The 14,558-nt window shown below is 43.1% G+C and overlaps 1 protein-coding gene across 1 annotated transcript in view; it reads left to right on the forward strand.

Moving 5' to 3' along the window:
- MICOS10 (mitochondrial contact site and cristae organizing system subunit 10) overlaps window positions 1–13,098 on the forward strand; it is a 29,814-nt gene extending 16,716 nt beyond the window's left edge. Inside the window, exons 2-4 of the mRNA XM_019666741.1 lie at window positions 8,640–8,687; window positions 10,314–10,423; window positions 12,848–13,098. Coding sequence (XP_019522286.1) covers window positions 8,640–8,687; window positions 10,314–10,423; window positions 12,848–12,862 — 173 coding nt within the window. The 3' untranslated portion in view covers window positions 12,863–13,098. The remainder of the gene's footprint in view (window positions 1–8,639; window positions 8,688–10,313; window positions 10,424–12,847) is intronic.
- Window positions 13,099–14,558: the final 1,460 nt, after the last annotated feature.

Raw genomic sequence — 14,558 nt, forward strand, 5'->3', positions numbered from 1 at the left:
GTGTTTCTGACTCTCGTTGGACCCAGTACTCTTGCCCTTCGGTGCTCAGTAAATATTTAAACTTTCGATTTGTTCTTGAAATGCTTTTTGTGGGAGAAGACAACTACAGTTACTGTGTGCAGTGTACTGTTCTAAACTTCCCGACACGTTACGTTATTTCGTCCTCACCGTTCCCCAGCCAGGGACAGGCACTGTTATACTGGCATCCTTATTTTCCAAGAGTAAAGAAATCTGTCCTCAGGGCCTTCTACTTGATAAATGTCGATCAAGTCAATGTGTAAGGAAAAGAAAGTATTGGTACTTGTTTCTCCCTTGAATTTTTCATTTGCATCAGGAACCGGCAATAATGCAACAGTATAATGGTGTGTACACAGGGCATAAGGGATCCCTGATCCTTGTATTTGCTTTCACAAGGATGAAAAGAATCCAGTCACTGATGTTAAGGCGGGGGTGGTGGGGCGGTGTAGAAGTGTTGGGAGGGAAGGGACTCACTGAAAAATACCCTTCTGAGCAGTTTGGGTTCATTTGGGGTCATTTGTCAGCTGTCAGCCCATTTGGATCCATCTTATCTCTAGCTATGCACAGGGAAGTATTTCCCAGCTTGATTTGTTGCCTATTTCTCCTTGATTCTATTGTAAGTAATTTCCGGCTTTTTGTTACCACTCCTGGTAAGTCAACATCTGTAGTTTGTGTTGTTTTCTTGAGGGACTGAAGAGTAACACAGTCCTAAGTTACCCATGCAGAGTGCCACAATCCAGAAAGACACTTTGTTATGTAACAATAGCGAAGTCCTTGCTGTTATGCTGACCTCTCCATGAGGTTTATCCCCCTGTATAGGAAAGAGCCATGACTTTGGAGGCAGACAGCCTGGGTTTGAATTCTCCTGTTTTAGTTGTGTGTGCTTGGGTTAGTCACTTAACCCTTCCACAATGTTTCCCCTTCTGTAAGAGAGGATCATGATACACCTAAAAGGTGGTTCCGTGGATGAAATAATGTATAGAAATGAAATACAGTGCCTAACACTGTAAATGTTAGTACCTCCAAAGCTCCCTACCCCCCCATAAATATAATGCATTGCCTCTTTTATTGTGTTTATTGAAACTTATTTCTGCATTTTTTTGTCTTCCTTTAATAATTAGCTTTCAGAGCTCCTCATTTTCCTACATACTCTGCCCACATGTGAATTAACTAATTGCAGTTTTGTAAAATGTGTACAACTATGTTTCTTCTTTTGTGCACTCTGGGAAACGTCAGGTTCTGAAAGTTGGATCATATGCTGTATGCACTCATTTAAAAGGACCCTTTTGTGAGTTTGACTCTTCTTGAAACAGAGCACACCAGTAATGCTTTCCACGTTTACCTTCCCTATCTTTACTCCTTCCTGCTGACTGGTTTGCCTGTTCTGGTCAGAATGCTGGCCATTGATGTCCACCTGAGAAATTCCTACAGATGTTCCAGCCTCTGTCTAGTCCCGAGAAGCCACAGGAAGGTTAAGGTCTTGTAAAACAGCCACCTTCTTAGTCTGTTTCCTCTAGACCCTGCAGCAATGTTGACTTTTGAGAAGTTGATTAACACAGACCAAGTTTACCATCCCTGGGCCTTTGGCCTGGCACACTTTCTTGGTTAATTCACAGGACTTGACATTTACACATGGACACCTGGGACAATCTGTCTTTGCCTCAAAGGATTAAGTAACACAGTTTGGAGCTGACTTAAAACTATTTTTTTTCCCTCATAAATTGGGCCCTGAGCATCTTTCATAAATCAGGAATGTTTCTTGGAAATGTAATTCTCACTAAACTCAGTCCCAAGGGCACTTTTCTATAAAAGCTCATTCTTGTTTGTTATAACAAATGCACTTCATGATTGTAATAGCGTTGATAGAAGCATGATTGAACAGGAAAACATGCCCATTATAAATAGGCCAATTCGATATTAATCCATGTTCAAAGCATAAAAATAGCTTTATTAAACACAGACAGCTCTAGGAAAGCCTTTATTATATTTTAAAGCAAAGTGTTCTAGTTCAGCAGTGAAGCTGAAGGAATCCCCCATTTATTTATTTATTTATTTATTTATTTTTAAAATTGGATTGGGGGAGGGGAACCGCAGGGGAATCAGTGGAAGAGGAACAGACAAGTTGCCGTCCTTTTGTTCTTCAGTCTAGTTGTAGAGGACATCGCTTCACTGGCCCATGTTGGTATTATCATTACACTCTTCCCGGGCGAGGCAGATCAGTCTCCGGCTTCTGGACGGCGGCTCTTGGCAGCTCACACCGGCTGCCGGCTGCTCACGCTGGCCACCAGCCACACACGGTAGCTTATGGCAGCCCACTGCAGCAGGGGCTGCAGCCCATGCTGTCGCCGGCGACTCACAACAGCCCAGCTCCAGGTCGAGTTGTTGTTCACCATCTTAGCTGTAGAGGGCAGTGTCACTGGCCCTCATGTGGGATCCGAACCGGGGCCCTGCTGCTCAGAACCGGCATCCCAAGCCAGCTTTTAACCAATGTGCCACTCGGCCAGCCCCAGGAATCCCCCATTTAAATATACAAGGGAGCCAAAAAAATGTATACACATTTTAAGAAAGGAAAAAACTTAAAATTACACTGATGGTAACCACTTTGAGCACCTCTTGTAATTGCAAAAGTCAAACTTGACTTGTATTCATCTTTTGTTATCGGTGTATATTGAGTATTACAATTTTAATAGTTTTCCTTTCTTAAAATATATATACATTTTTTGGCACCCTCTGTATATATCAAAACCTGAGGTAGTTCTAGAAACAATTGGTAATGCCATTGAAATATAGTCAGCTATGCAAAGAGTGGGGAAAAGGTTCTGATTTTCAGCTGTGGCTCACCCATAATGTGACCCTAAGCAAGCCAGCGAGTTGTATTTTTTTTTTTCTGAGCCACCCCGCCACCTGTTGGCAGCTCACGGCTGCTCAGCTCGGGCTGACTCGAACCGCTGTTGCTCAGAGCTCAAACTCTTGAGCGAGCTCTTAACCAACTGAGCCACTCAGCCGGCCCTGAGTTGTATTTTAATAGAGGATTTACTATTACATTGCACTTTTGACATCTTTTGGGTTTTATTAGAGAGGGAGCAGAGCTTACTACCACTTTCTGAATTGTGTCGGACACGCTGGATACCTTACATTTTCCTTGCAGAGCAATCCTCTAAGGCAGCGGTTCTTAACCTGTGGGTCGCCTTTCGGGGTCGAACGACCCTTTCACAGGAGTCGCCTAAGACTATCGGAAAACAAAAAAATACTTACATTATGATTCATAACAGTAGCAAAATTACAGTTATAGAGTAGCAACGAAAATAATTTTATGGTTGGGGGTCACCACAACATGCGGAACTGTATTAAGGGGTTGCGGCATTGGGAAGGTTGAGAACCGCTGCTCTAAGGGTTTCACTGTGCAGATGAGGAGGTGGAGGCTGGGCGAGGTTAAAGCCCTGTGAAGGTCAGAGAGCCAGCTGGTGAGGAGTCGAGCAGGGGTGTGAACTAGGCCTGACTCCTACAGCATCAGTGCTCTTGCCAGTCCATGCAGCAGGAGAGTCAGTAAGCCCCTCGTTTTCTGGAAGCTGTATCTTTCAGACATTTAAGAATAAAGTTGTTTGGCCCAGGGCTTCTAGGATCTTAAAAACTTGCTTGTAATTCCTGTAGCTTCTCCCATTTATAAATTGCAAATTGACTATGGTAAAGTTTTTGCTCGTACATCTTGATATGTTATTACATAAATTAAAATAGAGTTTTGCAATTTTAATTAATTTTTAGATGCAGATCAAATTTGGTATTGATCACTATACATTAGGCTTATGAATTTAGGAGCTTGGTTTAAAGTGTTAAATGTAAGCTGGAGTGAGATCTTAATTATCACATAAATAACATACTAACTAGACTAATAAAATGGGTCTGTGGTCTTTTTTTTTTTTTTTTACCCCCTCTGAAATTTGATAGAAATGTTTTCTAAGAGAATTTCTGAGGATTTTTTTTTCTGTCCCTCTCCAAACAGTGAGTTTATTCCTCCTCCATTGAAAATTGATTGGCAGTTGCGACGTTGACTCAGTTGATTGTGCAGGCGCATGTGTCGCTCTGACTCTTTCTGTGTAGGGGCTGACATCCAAAGTCCCTTCTACCCCAAGACTGCAGTCAGATTATGTAGCCTGCTTGTTAACTCTTGCTGATTGTTTGCTTCCTGATTATTTGCAGTGAAGTAAAGCTTTACGATATGTGGCATGGTCAGAGGAAAGATTTTTCTAAATCAAGTTGCATTGACTAACTGGAAATTGTCCATATGTCACAGTAATAGCCATCAGCACGTATTTCCTCCTCTTTCTTACAGCCTGTGGCTTAAGGTGTATACTGGCATACTGCGGTTAGTTGTTCTTTTACATTTGGTATAAAATCTACCTGGGCATAAGATAAGGCAGTATTTTATATGGAGTCAGTGGGAATGCGTTGTTGTTTTGTTATTAAAATGGTATCAGATGAACTGTTAGGGAGGTGCTCCTTCCTAAAAATGTGTGTTTATCTAACCAGCCGGTGTTATGATGTCCTTTTGGGCACTCAGCATGCATTAAAGTGCAGGGTTAGATTGATTTGGAGTAATTTCGTTTTGAAAGAATTGGTGCCAATTCTTTTTCCTCTCCAAAGAAATGGTTCAGAGTATGGGCTCCTTGCCTAATGTCAATTCCATAAGGTTCCTCTGTTGTGGCTTTTTCTTTTTCTTTCTTAAATTTTTTTTTTTTTTTTTGCTTTGCTTCCCCCCTCCCTTCCCCCATAAGTGGACTTTGCCATGAGGAAGATGTGTACCTCGAATCAGGCATTTCTTTACTTTAGGGTGATTTGTCATTCCAGACAGTGTGAACCAAAGGAATAGGCTTGAGTGGGGGGAGGCAAAGTTACATAAACTGTATTCATAGTTAAATATTTGCTTCCAGGGAAGGTGAAAAATGCTTTGTACTTTACGTTTGGCTTTTTTCCTCTAAGGGAGCTTGTCATGCAGCAACAGAAAAAAGTGGCCAAAGGCAGAGAAAGCTCTTCTCTTTTCCATGTTGGTTTGTTTTTATTGTAAGACAGACCTTTCATGTTTTATTGTTATGAAGTTTAAACCTGGCCTAGAGGTGCCAATCTTTAGTGGAAACAGCTGTGGAGTTGGTGTCCCCTGATCAGGTGGGACTTTCTTTGAAGCAACATGTTGCCTTTTAAAAGAAAATTGAGCATGTGAGAACTTGAACCTGTAAAACTCATCAGCAGCTCCACCATTGTTTATCTCTTAAATAACTGAGATAGCTAATGTTAAGACATGGGCCTTGAAAAATCATTTTTTGTATTACTCTTTGATATTTTGTGTTAAAAATACAGAAATGGTGGGTGTGGATGGGTGGGTATCACTCTTAAGAATTAAAAGTACAGCAGTCCAATTTAACTAATATCATAGGGCACCCCCGTCTCTTGGCGAGTTGGAACTTTGATTGTGAGCTCATATCTATACTTGCAGATAAATGTCTTTTTTTTTTTTTTTAATTGGGGAATTGGGGGAAGGGGAACAGACAAGTTGCTGTCCTTTTGTTCTTCAGTCTAGTTGTGGAGGGCGTTGCTTCACTGGCCCAAGTTGGCACCATCATTGCGCTTTTCCCCGGGCGAGGCAGATCAGTCACTGGCTTCTGGACGGCTGCTCACAGTGGCTGCTGGCCACACAGGGTAGCCCATGGCAACCCACTGCAACAGGGGCTGCAGCCTACGCTGTCGCTGGCGACTCACAGCAGCCCAGCTCCAGGTTGAGCTGTTGTTCAGCATCTTAGCTGTGGAGGGCAGTGTCACTGGCCCTCATATGTGGGATCCAAACCGGGGCCCTCTGGCGTCCCAAGCCAGCTCTTAACCAACGCGCCACTCGGCCGGCCCCTGGATAAATGTTTTTTATAGGAGCAACAGTAGGTGGCTGGGCATATACTTGAACTTAAATGAAGCCTAGAGGTTAAAGACTTCCTGCTCTGTTGATTGATGCTGAAGTACTTTGCTCTCATCTTTGTGGTTGAGCAATACTGGTAGCAGTGGGCTTAGAATCATTCTTGGTCCACTGCTAGGAAAAGCTGAGCATCACAGAGCTTTCTTTCCTTGGGGGGAAAACAGGAGAGACAGGCATGGAGTCAGAAGGACAAGAAAAATGCTGAAATATTTTCCTTTTGGGCTTTTGATTTGTTTGCCAAAAAATTGCCTTCCAGATGGAGAAGACCAAAAGCTCTGATTGTAAGCCATTATGTTTTTACTGGCCTACCTCCCCATCCCATTGCCTGGTTTGAAATCTGTAAGCCAGTCCAAATCCTTTACCTCATTTTCTCGTACCAATTTACTGTCTTACTCATCTTCCAGCTGCAAGGGGGTGAGGCAAGTCTCTTTGAAATTGAACCTGGTGCCATTTTATAAACCAAGCAACAGCAGATTCTTGCCAAGGAGTATCAATCGCGATAGGTCCCATTTCCCTGAAGTTCTTGAATCATGCCAACCAGGTAGACTTGCGTCTGTGACATGTGCGATGGGATTAGTCCGGGAATGAATCTGAACAAGCCCTTTTGGCCTTGTGTAGACTTGTTACTACCCTGGTTGCCTAGCGTTCTGGGCTGTTGCATGGTAAGTACAATTTAGTTTTTGGCTGTATCTTACTGCACTGGCAGGAGAAATCTTGACACTCCAGCTTCCCTTGGGAAGCAGTGATTGTTTGGGGGTTGAAATTATAGGGGAATCCAGTGTCAGGACATAGTGGGTACAGTGGCTTTGGAGCCTGGCAGGCTTGAGCCCAGTTCACTGCTCTACCACTAACTAAACAGAGGCTCCTTGAGCAAGCTATTTTCTGTAGCTGGAAAATGGGGGATAATACCGTATCAAGTTGTTTGGTTTAAAAGATGATTTGGAGGGAGCAGGGAATGTTGGGTACTCATGGGAAATACTGAGTTGTTAGTTCCTTTTCTTTCTCACTATGTCAGCCTTGCATAGTTTAACTGTTATGGTCTGTACATTGACTGATTTTCTACCATCTTATTAAATTATATGGAAACGGATAACATGAATGATTTTCAGATATCGCATGTTAACCAGTACCTCATGCAGGGTCTATTAGACAGGGCAAAGTAATGATTTTTAATTAAAATTCATATTTGTAGAGGATGCAGTCATAGGAAAGAAATATACACCATGGGCACACATATATGGTAGGGAAGAATTATCAGTAATCATTCTGGGTAAATAGCATAAATACTTGCTTCAGGCCAGCATCAGCTGGAAGGTCGCATAGGTGGGTCAGAAGAGATGAGATGTGGATTAGCTTGCTTGCTGGACATGAAGCTCTCTGTTTTGGGAGCAGAAAAGGTCAGGTTAGTGGACAGGGAATACTTTGAATATTCACACAGCAGTGGTCTAAAATCATGGTGAGCCAGAGAAGAGGCTCTTGGAGTTTCAGTAGTACAAATTTGAAGACCATTAAGGCCAGTGGGAATCGGGACTTTTATGTGGTGCTTGATGGAAAGCCCTTACCTTTGTCTCAGGGGTTGTGTCTGCCCACGGCAGACAGTTACACAGCAAAGGGCACAGGGTACTCCACACGGTCTGAAAACAGTTGTCAAGCCAAAGAAAATAAAAATCAGATCTGGCTCTCTTCCTTGGCTTGTGTACATTTTTTGATAATGGGAAAATAAGTTGATCTCAAAGTTTGGGACATGTATCACTATAGTATGTCAAGTGATTTTTGTTTCCCTGAGGTGGTACCACAGATAAATATTTTTATTTTAATAGTTCTACGTTTATCTTAACATACCTTATGGAAAAATATATAGCTAGCATTCAAATCTATGATTGCACCAATATTATTATTTAAGTTGAGGCAAAAATTATTTAATTAAATGCATGCATTGATTTTCTTTTTTAAAAGAAGACTATTAAGTAAATAATTGTGCAGGTGTTGTGTAGATTTCGCAAAAAGTGAATGACCAAGGTTTGAGAAATGATGGTAAAAATGAGGATTTGGTCTTTTTTTCCAAACTCAGATTCCTGTGAAGTTTAATTAGAATTTTTTTTCTACCAAACCCTTCAGATGGGCTTGCGTGTGTTCTTTTATTTTGAAAGAGAATGTGGTTAAATTGCCGTATGAGTTTTGAGGGTGTATTCCGTCTGTCTGGACTCTGTGACTTGTGACAGCCGTTAGGAATAGTTCTGGATCCCTCCTTCCCATCTTCCTCAAAAAGTAGCCGGCACCCCAAGTGCTGAAAGGACAGGGAGCTTCCTGTGGACATTTTTATCTGATGTTCTGGCTGCGGCCCCCTACTGCAGATGGGTAGGAGAGCCCAAAATGCCGAAGGCTGTTTACAAGCAGCGCAGAGCATCTCCTCAAGAACTCGTGGCCTGATCCCCACCCCAGACTTGTCTAGGCAGATTGGGAATAGTGTTTATCCCCGACTGTGGGGACCAAAGGCATCTGTAAAGCCTCTGACCAGAAGAAGGATGGAAATGAGAAAAGCAACTCTAGACCAAATTACGAAAAAAAAAAAAATGTTATAGATCTTACGTTTATGAAATATTTATTTTGTTTTTGTCAAGTTATTGTTATGAGATTTAACATGTTTTTTTCTCCTCCTTTGCAGGTACTGGTTTTGGATTAGGACTTGTTTTCTCACTTACCTTCTTTAAAAGTAAGTGTGCCATTTAACTTTTTTTTTTTTCTGATTGCCCTTTTTAAAAATTATTCATTTATTTTTTTCAGTTACTGTTGACATTCAATATTATTTTATATTAGTTTCAGGTGTACAGCATAGGGTTTAGACATATGATTTACAAAGTGATCTCTCCAATTAGCCTGGCACCTACTTGGCACTATACATAGTTGTGCAACATTATTGACTATATTCTCTAGGCCGAACTTGACATCCCTGTGACTGTTTTATAACTACCAATTTGTCCTTCTTAATCCCTTCACCTTTTTCACCCAGCTCCCCAACCCCCTTCCCCTCTGGCAACCATCAGTTTGTTTTGTGTATCTATGAGTCTGTTTCTGTTTCGTTTGTTCATTTATTTTATTAAATCATTGCATATATGGGTCTGTAGCTAAGTAGGGAATTGTAAGTTGAAGATTAAAACTAGGGTCTCAGCTTACACATGGTGAATAAATCATCATGAATGAGAACTATTAGGGAGGGTGTATAGGATGGTGTTTCTCCATGTATATTTTAAAGCTTTGTTGAGATATAATTGACATACAATAAGCTCTACTTATTTCAGTGTAAAATTTTACTATTTTGACCTATATATTATGTATATAAGTGAAATCATCGCTGCAATAAAGATAACACATCTATCAAAAAAAAATGTAAATGTGACTCTCCTACCTTTCCAACGTAATGTCCTAGTGTATGTGCACATATAGCAGGGACCCTTCTGGAAGACACATCCACGGCTGCCAAACCATCCATTGATGGGTTTGGGTAGGCCTCTGTAAATGAGCTAGACAAAGAATGTGGATGCAGAAGAGATCAAAATGTGTTGGATCTCTCTGGAATTCCCCCCGGACACTGAGTCAGGGTACCTGATACCTTAAAGATGATATCATTTTAAAAGCCTGCAGTTCATGCCAGCAAGTCATTTGGCCAAATCTACATGCTGAAACATTTCTAATTAATTATAATTTTTTCTAAAGGAACTTGAAAATGAGAGGTCTGCTGGTTATAAAAACAAATGGCCCAGAAAGACATGCTTTTTGACCAGAAACTCTCCTAAGCAAAGGGCAGGCACTATCCCTTTCATTCTGGGGAAGAACTTCTGAAGTTAGAATACTGACCTCTTGGCATGAAGAACTGATGGGGACTACACAACTAGAGAATCATAACACATAGCGGTGATATGAAATAATAATTTACAGTATGGGCATGAGTAAACCGCATGACTTACTATAATCAAAATGTGTAAATATTGGCGAAATTCTTACATTTTAAAAATTCAAGCACCTTACTGAAAGGTGGTATTATTTGTGCTAATGCTAAGAAAATAAAGTGAGCAAATGATTGGAACTGATACAGAGAAGTTAAAAGGTTCAATTATGCCTACTGTTTTCATATTGTACCATTACATAGCATAGGTACTTAATAAATACTTGCTAAATTAAGTTTACTAATAGACTCCCTCTCCTTTTTTTTGACCATTGATGAAACATTGGCAAAATGTGGCATAGTATGATCCCTGTTGAATATTAATCGAAGCCGGAGAAAAAGCTGTGTCTTCTCTTAATGGTTCCCTGTTGGGATTTTCCCTTTTCTGCTCACCAGGGAGAATGTGGCCGTTAACCTTTGGTTCTGGCATGGGATTGGGAATGGCCTACTCCAACTGTCAGCACGACTTCCAGGCTCCATATCTTCTACATGGAAAATATGTCAAAGTATGTACAGAACTGGTATTTGTCTTTCTTCCCAAAGAAAAAGAGTTTTCTCCTGAGTCCCAGAAGAGTTCTTTAGAGTGTAAATAATTAATAAACTGTGTGTGTCATGTGGCACCCCTGAGACCCTAGTTGCTCTTTGGCCTTAGGGATGACACTGCTTTGGTGCCTAAAGTCCCTCCCCTCCCCTGTCCCTTGACTGGCGGACATGCATTCAGATATATGCTCATATGTTAGCCCACTGGAATTGACAAACCTGCCTGAAAGTTTATCATTGTGGTAAAGTAGGTTAGTGTTAAATATCTGTAGGTAGCACTTTTGTTCAAGATCTCAGAGTGCCCTGTAAATGTCTCACACATACTCAAGCTAAACTGAAAGACTCCTGGGACTCAGCCATCATTCTGCTTTTTATTGAAAAGGGCAGCTCTTGGCTATAAGTTCCACATAATTTGGCTGAAGTCCCTGTCTGCAGATGGATTTCTCATGATGCAGACGAGATGAAAAAATTATAACGCATATCTCAAGAGGGAAGAAGGTAGTCCGTTTCCTAACGTTGTTGTATGTAGCAGCATTTCACATTGCCGTCCTTTAGATGACTGGTTGCAGTGGGGTTTCAGTGACAAGGTCGCAGGAAACTGGGTGCTCCGGGACGGGGGTGTGTGTTCATTTTTGTATCCCAGGGTCTGGAACAAAGGAGGTGCTTAAATGTAAAACAAATGAATGAAGTAAAGGGTATATACAGAGGTGCCCAAAAAATACATACACATTTTAAGAAAGGAAAAAACTATTAAAATTTAATACTCAATATATACCAGTAACAAAAGATGAATACAAGTCATGTGTATACATTTTTTGGGCACCCCCAGTATATCCTATTAGATGTGTTCATGGCCTCAGGCTTACTAAGGCATAGTCTTTGTAGCAGTACAAACTCAGTGAAGAACTTCGCATACCCTGGATTAGTAGAATCATACTCTCTAGGTTACCCTTAAGCTAGAATCGCTGTGATCTGGGCAGCAGCAGGAGGCTAGCGGGAAGAGCTCAGAAGCCAGGGGACCTGGGGTGAGCCCTGGTCACTTGCTGCCTGTATGATCTTGAGTTTTTCACGCTGAGATTCTCTTCTCTATCTCTCAAGTGAGGGTAATAATCTCTACCTACAGAGTTGTTGTGAGAATTAAATGTGAGATGTTTTTCAGCTGTGAGGTGCTATATAAATAGAAATGTTGAGGCCAACCAAGAAAGGTGATTGACTTGTCCATCGTTCCATCATTATAACAAGTAGAGCAGAAAATGGGGTACAAATGAGTGTGCCGACTCTGGTCAAAAGCTGTCACCAAATCTCAAATGGCAGTTTCCCACCACAGCTCAGCTTCTGTCGTAGAACCTGTTCAGAGTGTCAGCTGCCTACCGACCATGTACACGTTTGGAGAGAGGATGGGAGCAGGGAGAGTCGGCCAGTTAGGAAGCCTGGCAGGCCTGTCGCCGCCCTCCATATTAACGAGCCACCCCTGCGCCAGAGCCAGGGTGACGTCATCAGAGGGACAGTGCGAGGAGAGGAGAGGCGCAGCTGCGTGGCACCAAAGCTGAGACAGGCCGTCCCCACTTCTCCGGAGCCCTTCACTTTCTTGGCTCCACAGCTGAATTTGGGGGAGAACCGACAGGAACAGGGAGAGGAGCTTCAGGTTTTTTAATTGTTTAGAATGTTTTCATTGTTCCAAACTGAGTTGCCATGGATAATGGCTCAGGGGTGATTATATGTAATGGCTGGGAGTTACTGTGGAAAATATTGTTACATTTTTTACAGCCTTGTGTGTACGGCTCCAAAATGGCCTTGTAACTTTATCTGAACTTGAGCCTGTGCTTGAGTGCTGTCATCTTCCATTCTCTAAAAAAGAGGAGCAAAATCCCAATTTGGGGCTTTTTTAGTTCGTCATGTTATGGTAACTGCTTGTCAAGTGCCGGCTGTGCCCTGCCGCTCATCTAGGTGCTTTCTAGTCCTTCTTTAGCCCACCCCCACTCCCAGTAGCTCTGTGAGGTTTTATTATTCTCATGCAGAAGATGAGACATCTGAATCTTACTGAGGTTAAGGAACTTTCTAAAGACCTCATCACGAGTCGGCTGTTTGACTCTAGACCCATGCTCTTTCCACTCACCTGTGCTCCATCCCTCAGTGGGTTTTGTGAGTATAGTGACCCAGGTACCGATTGTCGGGCCCTGCCCTTGCCCATTCTCCTCCCTCAGAGGTTGGGGAGCTGATCTTCAGAACCTGGGCGGGCTGTTTACGGGTCTCTTGTGAGATAGTTTGAAAGCAAACGGTGGTAGGGTTTGGGGCCCGTTGGTCCCTGGGGTCTGACCTGCAGTCGCAAGTCAGAGAGGGTTGTCACGATACGGTCTGCACAGTTCTAACCTGTGTCCTTATTTTACCAGGAGCAGAAGCAGTGACTTACCCCTGAGAACATCCCCGTGGGAGGAAGAGAAATCATGTTTATTCCTCAGGAATACTGAAGTGCCCTGGAGTAAGCTGACGTTCTCCTGTAACAATGTTACCAGCAATGCTTTAAACTCCAGCACAGTGTTTGTGTGTTTGAAACCAAGTCTGTGTCTTGTTTTGTATTTTCTCTGGAAATTGCAAGGAGGTGGTCTTAAAAGAAATAAATTAAACAAAAATAGGCAGCCCAGTGCATAGCCTGTATTTTCTTCGCCTTTGGTCTCCGAGCATGAGGAACGATATTTGAACTGCCAGCAGCAGTACCCGCCTGGTCCCCACCTCCCTGAGAACCTTCCTGAAACCACAGCCATTGTGCATTCCTCCCCACTCACCTGCTAAGGTCTTAGAACTGCTCCATCTCAGTGGAGGTGGAGATGGCTGTTGCGTTGTCTGATGAAGGTGACAGATGTCTTGAGGAGCCTTGCCTTGCTGTGGCAGCTCTTTACGATCTGTGTGTTGTTCTCACCCCCGGGCCTGGCAGGGCCTGCTGCACTGAGGTCAGCTAGCTGGCTCTGTTGGCAGGGCATGCCACCTGACTGTCGATGGCTCACTCCATGGATGTCACTGTTTCCCACAGCTTCCTGGAGCTTGACCCAGTCCAGGCTTCCACGGGGGGCTCTGTCCTGGGGCAGGGAGAGCGTGTGGCATACCCACCTGGCTGGAAGGCCACATAAGGCTTGATTTTATTATATCTTCATGTGGCAGCTGAAGTTTGAGGACAAAAGGGCCACTTTTAGTGCCCTCTGACTTTATTCCTTTGGTTTCACTTGAACCAGGGAGGCTAGACACAAAACTAGTATTGTAGCAATTTCTTCTGAAAATAAACAGCACTCCAGAACTCAGTTTTTCATATCTCTTTCCCTCTGTGATAAAATTACGATGGGCAGAACTTGATCCCACTTGTCCCTTTATCCTGTAACTGTTGATTGAGCATCTCCCGTGAGCTAGTCACTGTTCTAGGCAGCAGGGATACACAGATGAAAAGATGGCACACAAGGCCCTGCCTTCAAGCAGCTTAGAGTGTGATGGAAAGACAGACATGCCAACTCTTGTAACACTGGAAGAGGACGGTTGAAGACAGTGCGGTGAGAACAAAGGGGAAGGAACAGCTAAGTCTGCTTAGGATGCCTGGCAGAGGAGGAAATAACATGGATTGGGACTGGGAGTTGACTTGGGCATTCCAAAAAGATAAGGAAAGTCACTTATACAAATGCTTGGAGTCCTGGCCATGCATATTATAGTTGGGAAACTAGAAGTGGGTCAGTGTAGCCCCGCGTGCAGGGGAAAGGGACTGGTATGGAGGGGTGAGGCAGGGCACCAGGGGGGGACTCGTGTCTGACCCCAATTTTGGAGCAGTGATTAGACAGTTCTTGCAAGTGTCGTAATGAGTGGATTCAGGGTAGAAATACCCATCTTGTTTTCCTCTCCCTCACGCTTCTCTCCTCCTCTCTCCTGAGATGTATGTGAAGCTCTGGACAAGAAGAAGCAGCAGTGGCTCTCTGCCCCACACTGTCCAGGCGCCTCTGCTCCCTGGGCTGCTTTGTTTCTTTGGATGAGGTAAAGCCCGAAGACGGGCCTGAGCCCAGGACTGGAAGTCATGGCCATGGCTTGCTACAGCCACTCCACGTTTTTCACTTTGCCCCCTTCATT

The sequence above is a fragment of the Hipposideros armiger genome, unplaced genomic scaffold (assembly GCF_001890085.2).
Source record: "Hipposideros armiger isolate ML-2016 unplaced genomic scaffold, ASM189008v1 scaffold_477, whole genome shotgun sequence".
NCBI classification, from domain to species: domain Eukaryota; kingdom Metazoa; phylum Chordata; class Mammalia; order Chiroptera; family Hipposideridae; genus Hipposideros; species Hipposideros armiger.